The 19,887-nt window shown below is 37.2% G+C and overlaps 1 protein-coding gene across 1 annotated transcript in view; it reads right to left on the bottom strand.

Annotated features, from left to right (window-relative positions):
- Nucleotides 1-19,887, bottom strand: part of CDK8 (cyclin dependent kinase 8) — a gene marked incomplete at its 5' end in the record, with an annotated part of 129,915 nt that overhangs the window by 33,105 nt on the left and 76,923 nt on the right. The window contains one exon of the mRNA XM_006163280.3: nt 17,718-17,858. Within this exon, the coding sequence (XP_006163342.1) occupies nt 17,718-17,858 (141 nt within the window). The remainder of the gene's footprint in view (nt 1-17,717; nt 17,859-19,887) is intronic.

The raw sequence follows: 19,887 nt of genomic DNA, 5'->3' as shown, positions 1-19,887 counted from the left end.
TGAACCTGTGCAGTCCAGTGCCTTAACCTCCAAGCAACCTGCTGGACCCAGTTAACTCTTTTTTCTTTGAGAAAATACACTGAGGAGATGACTGGGACCAAATGCCAACTGTGCTATATTTAAATCTGAGTAACAGTAAGGCCTAACTGCACTTGGATCTGAAGTATGTTTTGAAGGTAGAGCTAACAAGAATCAATTTATTCATTTAGTAATTATTTATTGTGCAACAAATATTCTTAATAGTGATGCTACAGCAGTATATAAAACAAAGTTCTTGCACCAAAATTAATACAAATCTCCAGCTCTCTGTAACAGGGGCTTAATTTATTCTCTTTAGCTATGATGACAGAAGATGATCATTCAAGGATAGATAACCTGGGAGTCTTTATTGTTCCCTACTACATATAACATTTTCTTATTTTTCTTCCTAATTTCTCCTTTTATTAGTCTTTACTTCTCTTTCTACCCTAAAAGAGGCAGAAAAACTAAATAGACCAGTTACTATGCAAAATATATTTCTTGGGGCTATCTCTAATAACACTATTTTTTTATATATATATTTTTTTAGATTTTTCATTACCACTTCATAAGTATGAAGGCTCAGATAAATTTGATTTTACCAGCTGGCATTACTCAAGAGCAAAATATAAAAGAGATAATCAATCGAAGAAGAAAGGGCCCAAAGGGTGAGTGTTACACATTCTAATTTTTTGACTCTACCTTTTAAGGATTACAAATGTGTAACAATTAAGTCTACCCCAATAAGACAAAAAATCAGTCATGCTGAAAACATTCAAGCAATGGCAGATGGGTCCCTGCTACAGGTATTAGCAAGACTTACTATATACCAGGTAAGAAAGTAGAATAGTGACTTCTCAGATGCCTTCCAACTTTAAGTTCTAATAAAGTTAGGGAAAACAAAAATTGGTCTTTATTTCAAATGGCACAGATCTTCATATAAACAGATTTTTAGATTAAGTTAAAAAAATAGCAGTCTATATTTTACCTCCTATCTTTTTTGTTAAGTTTTTTTTTTTTTTTTCAAGAGGTTTTTGCTATAGGGTGCATACGCTCGCCGGAAAGAGACAGAAAGCAAGAAATCACCCCCACCCCCCCGCTGAGGAGATGGCCATGCCACAATCCCTTCTCCTCCATTTTCCTCTTGGGATCTTGGGCATGCACACACACACACGCCCAGTGTGAGTTTGAGCAACTGGGTCCAGGACTCGAACTGTGGTCTACTACATGAGAGTCCAATGACATGGCCATTACGCCAACTGCTGGTCTCAATAAGCAGTTTTTTTAAGAGAGATTTTTGCTATAGGGCACATGCACAAACAGAAATAGAGAAATCACCTGCAGGGAGAGATGGCCATGCTACAATCCCTTCTCTTGGGATTTTGGGCACACGTGCACACACACACCCAGCATGAGTTTTAAATCACTGGGTCTGGAACTTAAACCGTCGTAGACTACATGGGAGTCAAGTGACATAACCACTATAGCATCTGCTGATCCCTCTAAATAAGCATCTTAACATGTACTAACCTGAATTACAAGGCTAACTGAAGACTGGAAATTCGGAACTGAGACTAATCCTGAGAAATTCAGAGATGATGGGCCACTTCAGTGGTACAGCAGTAAAGCAATGTTCCATGATGCTAAACTCACATGGGAGGGTCCTGGGTTCATATTCCAAGATTCCCCAGCACACACTGGATGCAAGCACATGTCTGTGATTGGGCTGGCAGGGAGAGGATAGTGGCATGCATGACTGGTTGGGGGTATTTGTCACTCTCTCTCTCTCTCTTATGTAATGACAAACAAAAATAAAAACACCTGTTGCTGGTTTTACATATAGTTGTACCTGAGGAAACTTTTGGTTTTATTAAATGAAAAAAAAAAATCCCTATATGTGATTCAAACAATATTTATTAAAATGTACATGGGATCTTAAATTATGGAGTTGAACAGAGTTTGAAATATGGCTAGCTACTTATGCTATTTTTCAGTAGGAAGATTTTCTTATGTCCTTTTATTTGATCATTTATCATTTGCTTATATCCAGTAAAGAGAAACAGTTGTGAAACCAAAAATGACTTAATGAAAGATTTATGTGCATCAGTGACTTAAAAAGGGTTTACAAAACAATTTTAGCTGAGATAAAACCTTATCTAATATATTCCACCTTTAAAGATGAAATTAGTTTTGTAAATCTCCAGAAATTTGGAAAATAATGTGATGCTCTAAGGTTTGACTCTATTACTAGCAATTTAGACCTAAATATTGACTTTTTTTGGGGGGGGAGAGATTTTCACTGTAGGGCGCGTGCGCTCGCCAGACAGACAGAGAGAGACATAGAGACAGAAAGCGAGAAATCACCCCCCAGGGAGGATGGTCACGCCGCAATCCCTTCTCCTCCATTCTCCTCTCGGGATCTTGGGCACGCACGCACATGCGCCCGGCGTGAGTTTTAAGCAACCGGGTCCGGGACACGAACCGCGGTCGACTACGTGGGAGTCCAGCGACATAGCCATTACGCTAACTGCTGGTTCCCAATATTGATTTTTATATGAATTTTCACAGTGTAATTCAGAGAATTCTGAAACCTTCTTTAGAAAAACCATTTCTTGGTATTTTGACTATAGACAGTATACTTCGCCTTTACTAACGTCTAAGTCTAAAGGTCAAAAGGAGAAATTTGGGAATTCAACGTTAACATCCTAATAAAGTAATAGCTTTTATTTTATTGGTAAATTCTTGTCTCCGCTAATATGATAATGTGTCCACTAAGCAAAACTCTTCCAAATCTGTCCTGTGTTTCAGAAACACAGTGCTACAGACACAGTAAATTTTGTTCATAAAAATTGAAGCAGTTATGTAGGTTACATGACATACATATCAATTATGTTAAAATAGAGAAAAGCTGTATCTGTCCTCTATAGCTAATCAATTCCCAAGATAATTCAAAAACATCATGGTTATAAGGCTCCCTTAAAAAATACTGATAAGATTATTTAGAAAATCATTCCTGACTAGTGACAAGTTTGACTAAAAGAGGTTCTAGCACTGAGACTAATTTGTAATAAAAGGAAAAGTAGACTCCAAGTAATATCCAAACCAAATAATGTAATATTTTAATTATCAATTTATAATCTATCCACATAAACATATCTGCTATTTGCAACTATGACACTGTGTAAAATCAAGTTGGCCACTTTTTTTTGTTGTTTATAAATAGGACACAGTCCACTAGGTATGCTCAGTATTAAAATTAAGGAAATGTAGGCCCAGCTGTGGGTGTCTGTGTGGTAGGGTGCCGCTGTGTTATACTGGAGCCATATGGAAGGCCTAGGGTTCAGATCCTGGGTCCATCTAGATATAGATATGCTAGGCACGCCCATGATCCTGACTGAGAAGAAGGCTGGGTGTGAAGAGGGGACAGTGGTGTGGTGAGACACACCACCAGTGAAAAGAAATAGACTTTTTAAAAAATTAAGCAAATGTAACATAACCAAAAAACCAGTAGATGTTTACAATCAATCCATTTATTGAATGAAGGTGCTCAATTGGTCATTTAAACAAATGCACTTTAGAATAAGCGCTATATTCATAAGGTTAACTAAAATTGATGCAAACCTCACTTAAGTTTGCTTTAATCAGTTGTTATCAAACCTCTGTTTGACCCTTAAGCCTAAATTTTAATGGATAAACTCAGGTGTTTCACTAGCTAACCAATTTAAAAAAAGGAAAAGTTACAACTAGAGTAAATTCTTGGAGTTCTCAATAATGAAATAAATCTCAAGTAATGAGAAATGATTAAACTTGACAATTACAAAGCATTTTCTTTCAAAAAGCTCTGTCTTACAGAATACATGCTTAATGTTTCCAATACTCATTTCAGGAAAACACAGCATAGTGAAGTGGTACAAAATAGCTAAAGCAGAGGTCTGGAAGGTAAGCTCCTTTCTCCTCACTGTCATCACCGTGTTGCTTTGCATTTTCCAGCACACAGATAATCTCACAGTCCTTTACACTTAGTTTTTCTTTTCTGAGGTATTTACTGGTACCTCCCTTATAGACCAAAAAAAAGGGTATATGTATGGCCTTAAAAAAAAAAATACAATCATCCTTTACTAATTTAAAAAAACAAAAAACACTGGAACCAGCAGTTGGCATAATGGCTGTGTCGCTGGACTTCCCTGAGGTCACCCACAGTTCGAGTCCCGGACCCAGTGGCTTAAACTCATGCTGGGCATGTGTGTGTACATGCCCAAGATCCCCAGAAGAGAATGGAGGAGAAGGGATTACGGTGTGGCCATCCCCCGACCCCAGCCCCCGGGGGGGGTGGTTTCTTGCTTTCTCTCTGTTTCTGTATCTTTCTGGCAAGTGCACGCGCCCTATAGCAAAAATCTCTACAAAAAAACTCCCCCCCAAAAAACAAAAAACAGAACACCAAACCTCATATTTGAACTTTAATAACAGACTAAATAAACATTTTAATCAGTTTTCTGGTTCAAATGAAATTACTTTTTTCCCTTGATGGTAACAATAATACATACTCATCACAACTGTTTAGATAATCTGGAAAAGTATTAAAGGAAGAAAGTGAAACTTTCCTGAAATTTTACTACCTAGATATAATCCCCCCTTAGAAAAATATATTCCCTAAAGAGCTATGACTATCTGGAACAATTTCATGATCAGCCGTGAAGTCTGCATAAAACATCAAAATACATGTAATTTGGGGCTAGTATTTTACAAAGTCTTGACTAAGTTTTTTCCTTAATGCCCCTTTTACTAAGTATATCAAATGCCTTTTGGGAACTATTCATCTAGTGCAGTACTTTCAACAACTCACAGGAAAAAAAAATTTACTATGACATGAAAATATTCACATATAAACATATATAACTGAAATAAACATTTCATAAAACAATAAATGTCCTTAACACACGAGGCACACTTAGGCTTTTTCTATTCTATTTCATTAGAAAAATAAAAACAAAGCTGGTTATGTTGTGCAATTTTCTGATTTACTTATGGCTTAAAATCTGCAATTTAAAAACCACTGACCTACAGGAAAAAACCCCACATGTAATAGTCCAGTTTTGCTACAGTTCTCTGAGTAACATAATCAAGTCATTCTGCTTCTCAGTCTTTTCACTTACTGGTGGTAAAGTTGAGCAGACAAAAACACAATGTGCCTCAAACAAAAATGAGCACGAAGTAAAACATTATAACCATAAGTGAACAGTATCAGTAAAAGTAAGCAAAACTAATAAACCAGGTCATTTCTCACTTTGTGAAATACTCAAAATGAAAAGAATCGGATCCTAAATGCCACAGTAATTCATAATGCTATCTCAACACATAATAAGATGCCTTGATAAAGTGGGCCGTATGAAACTGAGTTTGAGTCAATGGCTTACTCCAAAATTTTGATCTTATTTAATGGTTGCTAGGAAACCAAAATATCCTTCACCAAAGACATCTGAAGGCCCATCAAATGATTCCAAGTTACCCAGTATAATTAAAACTAAATTGCAAGGCAGCAGCACAGTCAGACTGTTAAAAAAATAAATCAAAGCTTTCAAATACATCCAAGTACTGGAAATCTCTGTAGACTTATTTTCCAGAAATTTTTACTATGGCATAAAAAACTATTTTGAATTAGATTACAGCAGGAGTCATCAACTAGCAAACAAAGCTACAATATTTTCAACATTCCGAACTTCTCAAATTCCATATATAACCTTGTCATTCAGCTTGAAACTATGATGAAAAGTTATTACAGGGCTGGCCCTGTAGTTCAGTGGTTAGGGGTTTCACAGAGGAAGTTAGATCCCAAATGGCTAATGGGATTGAGTTCTGGCCCTGTGGGCTTCATACCATGCAAGTATGTGCATGTCCAGGATCTTGCTGGTAAAGAGAATGCATGAAACGGAGATGACTGTGGTGTGACCAGACCCCACTGGAGCCTTCCTTCTGCCATCTCATGTATGCTCTGGAGTAAAAAATGTTATATTGTGGTATACAGACCTACCTCACTTTAGTGTACTTATCAGACATGGCATGTTTTACAAATTGAAGGTTTGCAGCAACCCCGTCGAACAAGTCTACTGGTACCATTTTTCTCTCTCTTTATTCATAAGAGTGTGTGTATGTGTACATAAGAATGAGTGAGAGAGAAACGGACAGAGAGATAAACACCCTCCACAGAGTTCTATCGCACCAGGACGCCCCCCCTCCAGCCCGTCAGATCCAGAGTCTCAAACTGCATTGCTATGTGGGATCCAGCTTTTCTTGAGCAGCTCATCACCACTGCACCACAGAGCCAGTTCAGTACCATTTTTCAAACAGCATGTATTTAATTTGTATCTCTGTAACATTTTAATAATTCTCGCAATATTTCAAACTTTTTCTTTATTATATCTGGTAAAGTGATCTGCAAATCAGAGATCTTTGTTTGATGTTACTATTTTAATTATTTTGGAGTGCCACAAATCATACCCATGTAAGATGGTGAGCTTAATCCGTAAATATTGAAATTAGACCTATTAACAACCTTATTATAGCCTCTAAGTATCCAAGTGAAAGGAAGAGTCACATGTCTCTCACTTTAAATCAAAAGCTAGAAATTATTTAGTTTAGCGAGAAAGGCATGTCAAAACCTGAGATTGGCTAAAAGCTAGCCCGTTTGCACCAGTTAACCAAGTTGTGAATGCAAAGACAAAAGTTCTTTTAAGGAAACAAAGTGTTACTCCAGTGAACACACCAGAAAGAAAGCAGGTTTACTGCTGATATGGAGAACGTTTTAGTCGACAAATCAGTCACAACACTACCTAAAGCCAAGCCTAACTCAGACCAAAACCCTGACTCTTCAATTCTATGAAGACCAGAGGAGCTGAAGAAGCTGAAGAAAAGTTTGAAGCTAACAGAGGCTAATTCAGAAAGTTTAAGAAACTTAGCATAAAAGTACAAAATGAAGCACCAAATGCTGATGTGTAAGGTGTTTTCAAAAACCATGGAGGGGGAACCAGCAGTTAGCGTAATGGCTATGTCACTGGACTCCCACGTAGTCGACCGCGGTTCGCGTCCTGGGCCCGGTGGCTTAAAACTCACGCCGGGCGTGTGTGCGTGCGTGCCCAAGATCCCGAGAGGAGAATGGAGGAGAAGGGATTGTGGCATGACCATCTCCTCTGGGGGGTGATTTCTCGCTTTCTGTTAGCTCTGTCTCTGTCTGGCGAGCGCACGCTCCCTATAGTGAAAAACCTCTAAAAAAAAAAAAAAAAAAACCCAAACAAACAAACAAAAAATAAACATGAAGGGGCCAGTAGATGTCATAATGGTTGTCGCTGGACTCCCACATAGTTGAGTCCTGGACCTGGTGGCTTAAAACTCATGCCATGTTCGTGTGTGTGCATACCCAAAATCCTGAGAGAAGAATGGAAGAAGGAAAGGAATTGTGGCATGGCCATCCCCCCTGGAGTAGGGGGTGATTTCTTGCTTTCTATCTCTGTCTCTATGGTGAGTACACATGGCCTATAGCAAAAGTCTCTCTTGAAAAAAGTTCACAGAAAAGGAATATCATGAAAAAACAATGCATAGATTTCGAATGATCTTCTACCAAAATAAACTTGTGCTTTAGTTCCATTTGAGAAATATTTTCTAAGATCACAGCTGCCATAGGTAGTGATTCTTCTGATGGATCTAGGCAAAGTCAGTCAATAACTTCCAAAAAGGATTCACTATTCTAGATACTATTAAGGTCATTTGTGATTTATGGGAGGAGGTCAAATACCAACACTGACAGAAGTCTGGAGTAAGCTGATTCTATCCCTCATGCATGATTTTGAGAGGTTAAGACTTCAGTGGAGCAAGTAACTGCAGATGTGGCAGAAATAGCAAGAGAACTAAAATTAAAAGTGGAGCCTGAACATGTTAATAAAGTAGGATCTGCTTTTACATCAGATAAACTAGGTTGACAAAGCAGTGGCAGAGTTTGAGGGACTGACTCCAATTCTGAAAGAAGTTCTGTGTTGGGTAAAATGGTATCACACAGCATCACAAGCTACAGACATCTTTCATGAAAGGAACAATCAATAGGTGTGACAAGCTTCATCTTATTTTAAGAAATTGCCACAGCCACTCTAAACTTCACTAACCAACACCCAGATCAGCCAGCAGCCATCAACATCAAGGGAAGACCCTCAATAGGCAGAAAGATTACAACTCGATGCGCCCAATGGTGGTGCAGTGGTAAAACACAATGCTCTGTCAGGTAACCCAGACAGGAAGGTTCCTGCTTCAAGCTTGGGGATCCCCCCAAGTACTCCATGTGTGTGCTTGCCCATAATACAAGGCTGGCTTGAGGCGGGGGGATAAAGACCCCACTGGAAGAGTTCTCTCCCTCTCTCTCGTTTGCTCAAGGAAAAAGAATAAATAAACTTAACCATAACTGACTAGTCTCGGATGATCATTAGAATTTTTAGCAATAAACTTTTTAAGTTTATACGTATATTTATTACAGGAGACAGAGAGAGAGGGACAGACACACAAAGCACTTCTGACAGTCTTATGCAGCAATCCACCCCCAACCTCCACCAGCCCAGACCATAGGCAAGCACATTCCTGGTGTACTCAGGGAGATCTCTAGATGCAAACCACCAACTTTCCCGGGAGGTTCGGCCTCACAGAATGTGGTGTTTTAGCCCTCTGCCACCATTGGCCCCTAGTGATAAAGTATTTTTTAAATTAAGGTAATATTAAGGTAAGTAAAATTTTTTTTTATATAATTCTATTGCACACTTAATAAACTACAGTACAGGGTAAACACTGCTTTTATATACACTAGAAAACAGAAAAATTTGGACTCACTTTATTGTGATCATTGCTTTATTAGGTAGTTTCGATGGAACTGAATCTGCCCTATCTCTAAGGTATGCCGGCATCACAGTATTACACCACTTAATAACACAGGACTAAAATACAAACCTACGGGCCTGCTGGTTCCAAGTTAACTACCACTGTAATAAAACCCTTAAGGTAATCATTAAAATGAAATTTTAGATATTGGCTATTTTGAAAAGTGGCATACTACTGACTTCATGAGAACTTGGCACATACTGTATAATGTGTCAGCTTGACTGAATTAAGGGATACCTAGATAACTGGTAAAGCATGATTTCTAGGTATGTCTATGAGGATAGTTAAGGAAGATACTGGCATTTGAATCAGTGAACCAAGTATAGAAGATTCACTCTCACCCACTGCGGGTAGGGCACCATCCAATTGGCTGAGGGTCCATATAAGACAAAAGGCAGGGAAAAGGTAAATTCTCTTTTTATTATGGAACTGGGGCATCCTCCTCCTGTGGCTACATATCAGAGCTCCAGGGTTTCTGTCCTTTGCACCAGTATCCCTTCCATCTCACCCCAGGTTCTCAGGCCTTCACCCTTGGGCTGAGTTGGCTCCTCTGGATCTCTGGCCTTTGGACTTGGACTTGCACTGAGCTACGCTAATGGCATCCCTGGTTTTCTAGCTTGCAGATGGCATATCATGGGACTTCCTAGCCTCCATGAGCATGTAAGCCAATTCCACTAATAAATCCCCTCTAATCCATCTATCCATCCATCCGTCCAATTGGTTCTTTTCTTTGGAGTACTCTAAACCTTTAATACTTAGACACCAATTTAAGTGTAAATCACTCCTATGGTCTGACAAAGGTGCATAAATATTTTCAACAAAGAGCATGAAACAGACACAAAAATGAGTGCATTAGAAAATTAAAAAATAGAGACCAACCGTTGGCATAATGGCTATGTCGCTGGATCCCCATATGGTCAACTGCGGTTCAAATCCCGGACCCAGTGGCTTAAACTCATGCTGGGCGCATGTGCGTGCGTGCCCAAGATCCTGAGAGAGGAATGGAGAAGAAGGCATTGTGACGTGGCCATCCTCCACAGGGGGTGATTTCTCACTTTCTGTCTCTCTGTTGCTCTGTCTTTCTGGCTGGCACACACGCCCTACAGCAAAAATCTCTCCTCCCCTCCTCCCCAAAAATTAAAAAATAAAAGCACATGAAAAATAAGCAGCTATAAGCTAGAAATTATATATATATTATGACCAGTAACTGATTGGTCAGTTAAATGTAGTATCAAAGTGAAATACAAGAAGTGGAAGTTCAGAACAGCTAGTATGTTTAGGAGGAAGCAGGCATTGCCACCTAATCTATAATTTAAGAATATTTTACATAGAAGGGACATGAGAAGTTTTTGGATAAAGTGATGGCTACATTAATTCAGATGGCAGTGCGCCAACCTTAAACAGAAAAGTTGGAAAGAATAAGTGACATTAAGAGAACATCAGAACAAACAGGTAGAGTCAGCAAATAAGTTTTATTAGGCGGAACAAAAATATTAGGCAGACAAGAGCTATAAAGGAGACAGATCCACAGATCAATATATCATTAGTTGAACGACTGAAATGATTTGTAAGAATTGAATTGTTTTATGTAGTAAGAAGGAGGCAGCTGAAAAGACATTACCAATAGTATGAAAGGAAAAGTTTTGTGCATGGTTCCATTTCAATAAATCATCACAGGGGCGGGCAGGTGGTGTGTTGGTTGTTAGAGGTGCTAGACTCCCACATGGCAGGCTGTGGTTTGAGTCTTGGACCTGGCAGCTTGCTTTCTCGCTTTTCCTTTCTCTCCGTTTCTCTCTGATCAAATGAAAAATAACAGTAACAAATGGAATTAAATAAATAAATATTTTAAAATAAATAAATAAATAAATCGTCGCAGATAAGACAGTAGTAAAAAGAACAAATACAACAGAGAATGTATCTGTGGATATGGAGAAGCATCAGCTCATATGAGAAATAGCCTGTATGGAGTACTCTTGATATTTTGTTTCTGAACAAATGAACAAGCTCATTAATTCAATAAATGCAAGCAATCTTAAACATACAGATTGTGTATTTTGCTAGGCACTGAGAGGGGTACAAACCAATATTAAGCCCAATCTGTCCTCAGATGAGTACAGAGAACATATTAGCAAAACCAGTAAGTAAGTACCCACATGGGTACTACAAAGTAACTGCTAGAGTATTTTGAATATAAACATTCTCATTTCCAGTTGGCATTACTGAGGAGGCCCTTATAGGTAAGACGACATGAATGAAGCTTTAAAAGATGAATACAATTTCGAAGGATGGCGATAAAGAGATAAAGGATTCGAGCAGGCAGGGTAACCTCTGGGTTGACTGGAAAATAAACTGAAGAAGCGAGATCAAGTAGAGGTGACTGGAGCTAGACTACAGCACCAGTCTTAGCATGGTTTCACAAATACATTATTTGATAGTTTTTCAAATTTTGAATTTATCATGGAATTCTTCCTTATAAAAGAAAGATTAACTATGAGATTTATTTCATAAACTGCACAAGAAAGTCATCCATAAATTTTAAAAGCTTTATCAAAAATAATCATTTCTATTAAGAGGCCAGTTAGACAGCTGCAGAGAGTGAACTAATCTGGTTGCTCTTGAAATGGTCACAACACAGGCACTGGTAGTGAAAATGCTCTCATGCCCTTGCCAGTGTCTCTCTTTCTTTTTTTTAATAATTTTTTTACTTTATTTTTTATTTATTCATTCACTTATTTTTTAATTTGACTAGAGAGAGACAGAGGGTGAGAGTTAGAGAGAAAGGAAGTGAGAAAGCAAGCCACCAGATTCAGGACTTGAACCCTGGTCAGCCATGTGGGAGTGTCCAGCGCCTTAACCACCTGCTGGTCCCCGTAGTGTCTTTATTTTTATCCATGAGGACAACTTTTCAGATAAGAGTTCGGATACCACCGCCAAATCAAACCTGGGCTTTTGCACAAAAGGCATCAAATATGACTTCAGTGCTTCATCTCTTTTCATTTGACTGAGCTCAGAAAAACCACCAAACTCAATCCATTCAGGCTAAGACTTCAAGCTCTTTCTTATTATAAATCATTTAAACATATTTCCCCATTTTTTATGGTGGTAAAGTACACAGAATGTAAAATTCTCCCTCAATCATTTTTAGCGTGCAGTTCAGTGGTATTACGTACATTCACAACGTTGTACACCCATCACCACCAGACATCTCCAAACGCTCTCACCCTGCAAAACGGAAACTGTATACCTATTATGCAAGAACTCCCATTTCCTCCTCTTCCAGCTCCTGGCAACCACCATTCTACTTCTCTGAATCTGACTATTCTAAGTACATCATAAAAGTAAAATTACATAGCACTTGTCTTTTTGTGACTGGCTTGTTTTACTTTGCATACCAGCAAGGTTCATCCATGCTGCATATATGTCTGCATTTTCTTCCTTTTCAAGGCTTAATAATATTCCATTGCACGTGTATGTGGGTATATATATACCTTTTGCTTAGCCATTCATCCAATGATAGACACCTGAGTTTCTTCTACTTCTTGCTTGTTGTAATAATACTTCTAAATTTCGGTATACAAATATCCATTTGAACATAATTTTGAATTTTTTGGTATATAGCAGGATACAGAAATAATAAATCATACAATTCTATTTTTACTTTATGGAGGACCACCATACTCTTTTTCCAGTGGTGTACCATTTTATATTCCCACTAATAGTGCACAAGGGTTAACTATATTTTTCTTTGATATTTTCATAGATAGTTTCCACTGAGCTCCTCTTCATAATATCAGGTAAAAATTCTTGGTATGCCTTAACCTAGTGCTCCTATTTTCTATAAACAGGTAACTAAGAAAAAAAAAAAAAAAGGCTGAAATAACTTATCCCATATTCTCTCAATTTGTACCTATTTACTTATCTACATAGAACAAGTGGTTTTATGTGACAACTTGGTTTTGTCATAGAGCTCAGATGTTTGGTCAAACATTATTTTGGATGGCTCTGTAAAATCATTTTTGGATGAGATTAACTTTTAAATCAGTGGACTCTAAATAAGATTAATTACTCTTCTTTAAATGGATAGGCCTCATCCACTTAGTTAAAAGCCATATAGAACAACGACCAACTTCCTCTGAGCTCAAATAAGAATTCATCCACTAGACTGCCTTTGGACTCAAACTGCAACTCTGTCCTGGGTCTCCAGTTGCAGCCAAAGCCTCCACAATCATGGGAACCAATTCCTTAAAATAAATTGGTATCTATCTATTATCTGTCAATCAATCAACATCCTTTTGGTTCTGCTTCTCTAGAAAACTCTAATAGATGGTAATGCTAAAGCCAAGACTACATTGTTAATTGGAGAAGAGGAGAATAAAGGAAGAAAGGAAGAGAAAGTAGTCAAGGGAAAGGAAAATGCTAAATTAACAAACACATCTTTTTAATTTATCTCTACTTAGTAGCAAACAGATTATGTGTATAAGCAACAACATATGTGTGTGTGTGTGTGTGTGTGTGTGTGTGTTCCAAAAGTTTGGTTTGGACCCATAAACTTCCTCACACACAAAAAAGATAAACACTGCCTGTATCTCCTTTCTAGTCCATTTTTCTTAAAACAGTGAAACATATCCAATTATCACCCTCCTTCCAGTCCAAAAAGAGTTGCCACCAAATATGACAGACTGCTACTGTTACTGGTCTGCTATGAGATGATTAATATTGACAAAATAAATCTTCACTTACTAAACATGACCATTAACTGTAAAAACTCAACTACATGTATCAGAGAAATTCATAACTCTATCTATTGAAGCTGTAATTCTATTAATAAACCCAATTTTATTAAACAAAACTTGGGAATCAAGTGGAAAAAGAAGAAAATATTTAAGCGCCACAAAAATGGAAAATTATCTGTTGATGATAATGTGTATGCTAATACTTTTAACTGGAATAACATACAGTGCATTCATGCTGGGAAAATTCATTCTATAAGCTGTAATGATATATAGTGGTTGAATGTATTTAAAAAAAAAAAACATGACTCTGGAATATTACTAAAATAGTGTTTTTAGGGAATCTGTGCCAACTATCAACCTTAGTTTGCTGTTTCATGCGGCAAAATAGCACCTCAGCCAACTGGTGCAATTCACAGCATCAGACTGTATGTTCATCAGTTAATGTCAGCATTACATTTCATCTAAACCTGATTGAAAAGGAAGAAAGAATATTATGAACTATTAATTTTACTTGTTCTGCAGAGTAAATACTTCATCACAAGTAATAAATATTTGAGAAGGAGGTTAATAAAAGGTTATACAACTTCTGAACAATGTTTCTGAAAGTAAGTATTACATTACTACATGTAGGAGGGGACTTCAGAAAGTTCACGGAGAAATTAAAGTATGAGTTTTAGTGTAACAAATGTTTATTATCTATGCATAAGTTTTTCATAATACACATTTTAAAAAATTTTTATTTATTACCATTATTTTAAAATTTGCTATGGGGCACATGGGCTCTCCAGAGAGAGAGAGAGAGAGAGAGAGAGAAAACAAACCACCAGGTTCAATACTTGAGCTGTGGTTAACCATGTGGGAGTCCAGCATATTAACCACGACATCACATGCCAGCCCCCATAACACACATTTTCCATGAAATTTTTCAAGATCCCTAGTAATGTTAAAAGCAGTTGAAAAATTATATAAATTATATAACATCAGCTCATGACTTTAAAATTTTGTTGTCAGAAAGATGCTCACATTTAAAATATATACAATATACAATAATGAATCTTTTCCTTCAGAACCTTAAGAATTCTAGAGGTGAACACCTGTACCAGCAGGATCAAGATTAGAGGCAGAGGGAGACCAGCAGTTAGCGTAATGGCTATGTCGCTGGACTCCCACATAGTCAACCGCGGTTCGCGTCCCAGACCCGGTGGCTTAAAACTCATGCTGGGCACTTGTGCGTGCGTGCCCAAGATCCTGAGAGGAGAAGGGATTGCGGCTTGGCCATCTCCCCTGGGGGGGGATTTCTTGCTTTCTGTCTCTCTGTCTCTCTCTGTCTGTCTGGCAAGAGCACGCACCTTATAGCAAAAACCTCTCCAAAAAAAAAAAAGATTAAAAAAAAAAAAAAGACTAGAGGCAGAGGTTAAGTCACAGTGAGTCTCTGTGTGCCAGAGACACACAGAAGAATTTGAAGCTTAGATTACCAAAAAGTCACACAAAGAAAATATAGAAAATCTTATCTCAAAGAGGGAAATTAAAGGAGATAGCAGTAGATATCTATGGAAAACATTTTAGATGACTAGATCATTAGACAGACAGTAGTCACACATTAAGACAGAGTAGTGAGTGCTTTGCCTTACTGAAGAGGAGCATTTTGTTAATACCGTCCAGAATTGCCAATAACTGGTGACCATAAAAAGCAAAAGCAATGGTTTTTAGTATGCTTTATTATTTTAAAATTGTCTACAGACAATGCATCCCTCATTGCTTACACTGAAGGTGAACTGATCACCACTAAGCTCCCCACCTCTCAGGAGACCAACAGTCAGACTTCTGTAATAATCTGTTCTATACATTCCCTATGTTCAAAACATCTGTTTAAGCTGCATCAGTAAGAAGAGCTTGACCAAAAGAGAGAAAATAAATCAGATTCATTACTTTCACTACTGTAGCTAATACTAATGCAACTGGTTCAAGTATATTATGTATTATTAACATACAATGTAAAAACAGTAGCTTAAAACATCTATATTTACCTAATAAACATATATTTTTAAAAGGAAAAAATATAAAAAAAGAAAATACAGAGCTATCTTTTTTTTTTTTTTTTGGGAGAGATTTTCGCTATAGGGCGCGTGTGCTAGCCAGACAGACAGAGAGAGACATAGAGACAGAAAGTGAGAAATCACCCCCCAGAGGGGATGGTCACGCCGCAATCCCTTCTCCTCCATTCTCCTCTCGGGCACGCACGCACACGTGCCCGGCGTGAGTTTTAAGCCACCGGGTCCGGGAAGTGAACCGCGGTCGACTACGTGGGAGTCCAGCGACATAGCCATTATGCTAACTGCTGGTTCCCGAGCTATCTTTGCATAAATGACTTTATGGAAAAATGTCCTTTATTCATAGATATTTTTTTCTTTTAGAAATCATAAAAAAGGTAGGCTTAAAAGTAGAAACGGTTTTCTATAACTTGATTCTACCCCTGAAGGTTTGAAGTTTATTTTCAGTTTTATAGGAATCCAAAGGATTTGTCTTATTTGTGTTCTGTAAATCATACTTGTAAAATATTCTAATTCTACTAAAAGTAAAGTTTGCATAAGGAAAATAGTTCAACCCAATTTCCACTGTGTTGTTGATCCCACTCTAACTGCTTGGTAGGAATGAGAACTGGAGGTAAAGTAACTACTGGGTCCTTGAGAAGTCATGACGTCATTTTTGCATAGAAAAACATATAGACAAATTCATCACCACTTTCCCGACAACTTAATATTAAGTACCATTAAATATACTTTAAGGAGATTTCGTGACACTAGTGAAAGAAGTATAAACTATGCCACTCATCAGCTTATTTGCCAGAAACTGAGTGCTGTAAATATGGGGCAGCTTAGAAAGAACTGGGCTCAAGGGCCCAGCTCAGCACCACCTCCAAGTCTACAGGGTTTGTCCTATGTACATGACCAATGAGAAACAAAACCATCATTTCCAGCTTGGTATTTATACTTGTTTGAAATACAGGTGCCTTACTAAATGCTGTTGGTACTTTTTAAGGAAAAAACAAGAAAAAACTACAAAAGTACAATGCAATTATGTAACAAGAAAGGACGTGCTGAGAATTAAGTAATTTATGTCTATGAAGATTTGATAAATAATATGCTAGAGTGGTGGAAAAGGGCATAAACTGTTTTGCCATATAAAAATTTAAAAGTCTTCTTTCTTTTTTTATTTTTAAGAGGTTTTTGCCTTAGAGCATGTATACTTGCCAGCGAGAGAGAAAAAGAGAGAGTGTGTCAGAGACAGTGAGAGGGAAAGTGAGAAATCACTCCCAGGGAGGGATGGCCACAATCCCTTCTCCTCCATTCTCCTCCCGAGATCTTAGGCATGCATGCACATGCGCCTGGCATGATTTGCCAGCCACTAGGTCCAGGACTCAACTCTGGTCAGCCATGTGGGAGTCCAGTGACATAACTGTTACCATCTGCTGGCCCCAAAAAGCCAATTTCTCAAGTTTTTAAATTCTTAAAATTTAATGCACCTGAACACAGCAAGGATTCTAATAATATATGTCAATTATAATTAATAAAGGCTTACTGGCCAATAGATTGCTATTAATAAAGTGGGGGTTAAAAGTAAGTACACTGAATGCACATTTTCCTCTTCTAACACATACCTTAGTATGCACTAGGCTTCAAAAGTTTTATTTTCAAGTTATTCAAAAATTTTCTTATAGTAATTTCCAGAGTTTGACTGGCATCTAACAATCAATGTAAAACAAGCCAATGCTTTATTCATAGACTTAAAAGTTAACAAGAGCTTAGGAATATAAATGTGTCTTCTTTTATCTCACAATAAACACCAGCTAGCATATGTCAAAGAAGAAGGCTGTGTGCTATATAAAAAGTACAGGGTTAGGCCTGTACTGTTACAGTTTTCAGACTGTAACATTCTTGGTCCCTCTGTAATAAGGTTCACTAGCCTATGGATAGTACATGTATCTACAGACAACTATGAAAACAACCAACTGTGAATGTATCTTTCTAGTTTAAACCCAACTACAGATCGACTTACCAAATCCCTGTGCAACACCCAATTAGCATGCAGGTAGTGAATCCCATCCAGGATCTGATATAAAAGTGACTTCACCATTCCCCGAGGTAACTGAACTGGCTTCTTGTTTGCTTTAGAAGCTCTGTGAAACTTGATTATATGCTGAAAGAAAGACAAAATATCACTAGAAGCTTAAAAAAGATCATTGGGTATATAATTATTTTTCCTAATTAAAAAAAAAGAAACACTAAGGGATTCCCAAAGGTACTGAAAATATAATTTCACATTTAACTATATAACATAAATGACTTGAAAATTCTCTAAAACCTGACGCTAAAATTCTATTTACTAAGTATATGATAGTGTCTCAGGAAATAGGAATTTCTTTTTTTCTATGTAAAATTGTGCCACGAGTTTTCCCAAGACCCAATAATTATGGTAGAGACATAGGAAATACTGTGCTTTTATTTTAAAAGTATAATTAAAACTACTTCCAGAGAATAACTTACTCATTTATCTGGTAGGAATTATTCAAGCACATAACTTTTTTTTTATTTTTACTATACAGTGATTAAATGAAAGAAAAAGATTTCAAGAGATACTTCTGGTTAGATGACATAGCTTAGATGTACAATGTATTTATGACAGGATATAAAGAAATTAAGTGAGAAAATGTATCAATAAAATATTCACAAGCATAAAGAAACGATAACATGACTAGATTACACTGGAAATAATTGGATATTTGAAAGATTCAGATGAGGGAAAAAAGTTTCCTTATACCAACCATGAAAACTTTCTACTGATATGTATAGTGTTAATCGACATCTAGTAAAGCAAATTGTAACTTTATGAATATAAAATTACTTTATAAGTAAATGTACCTCAAAAATTTTTTAAAGTTTCAATCTCCTTTGATAGGTGTCTTCATTTTAATTAAAGCTCTCTTAAATTGCAAAAAATCAGTAAGTTACGGGACCAGCAATTAGCGTAATGGCTATGTCACTGAACTCCCATGTAGTCAACCGCGGTTTGAGTCCCAAACCCAGTGGCTAAAACTCACACCGGGCGCGTGTGCGTGTCCTGAGAGGAGAATGGGGGGGAAGGGACTGCGGCGTGGCGATCCCCCCTGGGGGAGTGATTTTTCGCTTTCTATCTCTCTGTCTTTCTGGCGAGCACGTGCACCCTATAGCAAAAACCTCTCAAAAAAAAAAAAAAAAGAAAGAAAGAAAGATATCAGTAAGTTAGCTATAAAGTAGTTGACTATGGCTCATACACCAATATATCTATACCTGCGACCAAATCTATATAAAGCTGACTTTCAGTAATACTTGTATGTGAATATTAAGCATATTCTTGAAATTGGCAAACATAATAAAAATTGGAGATATTTAACATTGTAGGTTAGCATTTTCACTTTCTATTTTCTTATGACATATAGAACACAGTATATATAGGGAATAACTAATGATTAAGCAGTAAAGAAGTTTTCCTTTGCATGGAAAACGCCTAGCAAAGAGTGTCTAGGAGGAGGCTACATATATCAGTCATCATATAAATAGTATAATCAATCTATATCTTTTATTAGCAACATTATGCTATTTTAATTTTGTAGGGTTTTTATCAAGGTATTTATTACCAAGCAAACAAAATACAGCTACAAGAACTTTATAATCTAGAATATTTTGTCAACTGTCTTTTAAGATATGTGACAAATCTGTTCCCCTTAAGAATATCCTCTGGCTCTCTAAACTTAATAAAAACAGATTTTAACAGAGTACTTTTTTGGAAGGAAATGGAAATCCTGTCAGATTAAGAATGAAATGGGCAAATATATAGGAGCAGTAAAATGATTAATTTATTTTACATACATTTCTTCTGTTAGCACTTTTCACTAGAGTATTACAAAGTGACAGTTTTACCAATATTTTAAAATGATAAAGAAATATGGCGGGGGGGGGGGGTTCTTAACTGTATTTTCTTTATATTCCAGGACTATATAAAATATATGTGTATCCATATTGTAAAATTTCACCAACACCTAAATGACATTTTTTTATCATTTCTATTTAGGGGCAGGTGATGTAGTGGTCAAAGTGCTAGACTCCCACATGGCTGACTAGAGTTCAAGTCCCAGACTTGGCAGCTTGAAAATCATGTCAGGCATGTGTGTGGGCAAGCCCCAAATCCC

Source organism: Tupaia chinensis, unplaced genomic scaffold, assembly GCF_000334495.1.
Source record: "Tupaia chinensis unplaced genomic scaffold, TupChi_1.0 Scaffold141887_1, whole genome shotgun sequence".
Classification (NCBI taxonomy): Eukaryota; Metazoa; Chordata; class Mammalia; order Scandentia; family Tupaiidae; genus Tupaia; species Tupaia belangeri.
Note: the sequence above shows the minus strand (reverse complement) of the source record. Positions and strands in the feature narration are given on the sequence as shown.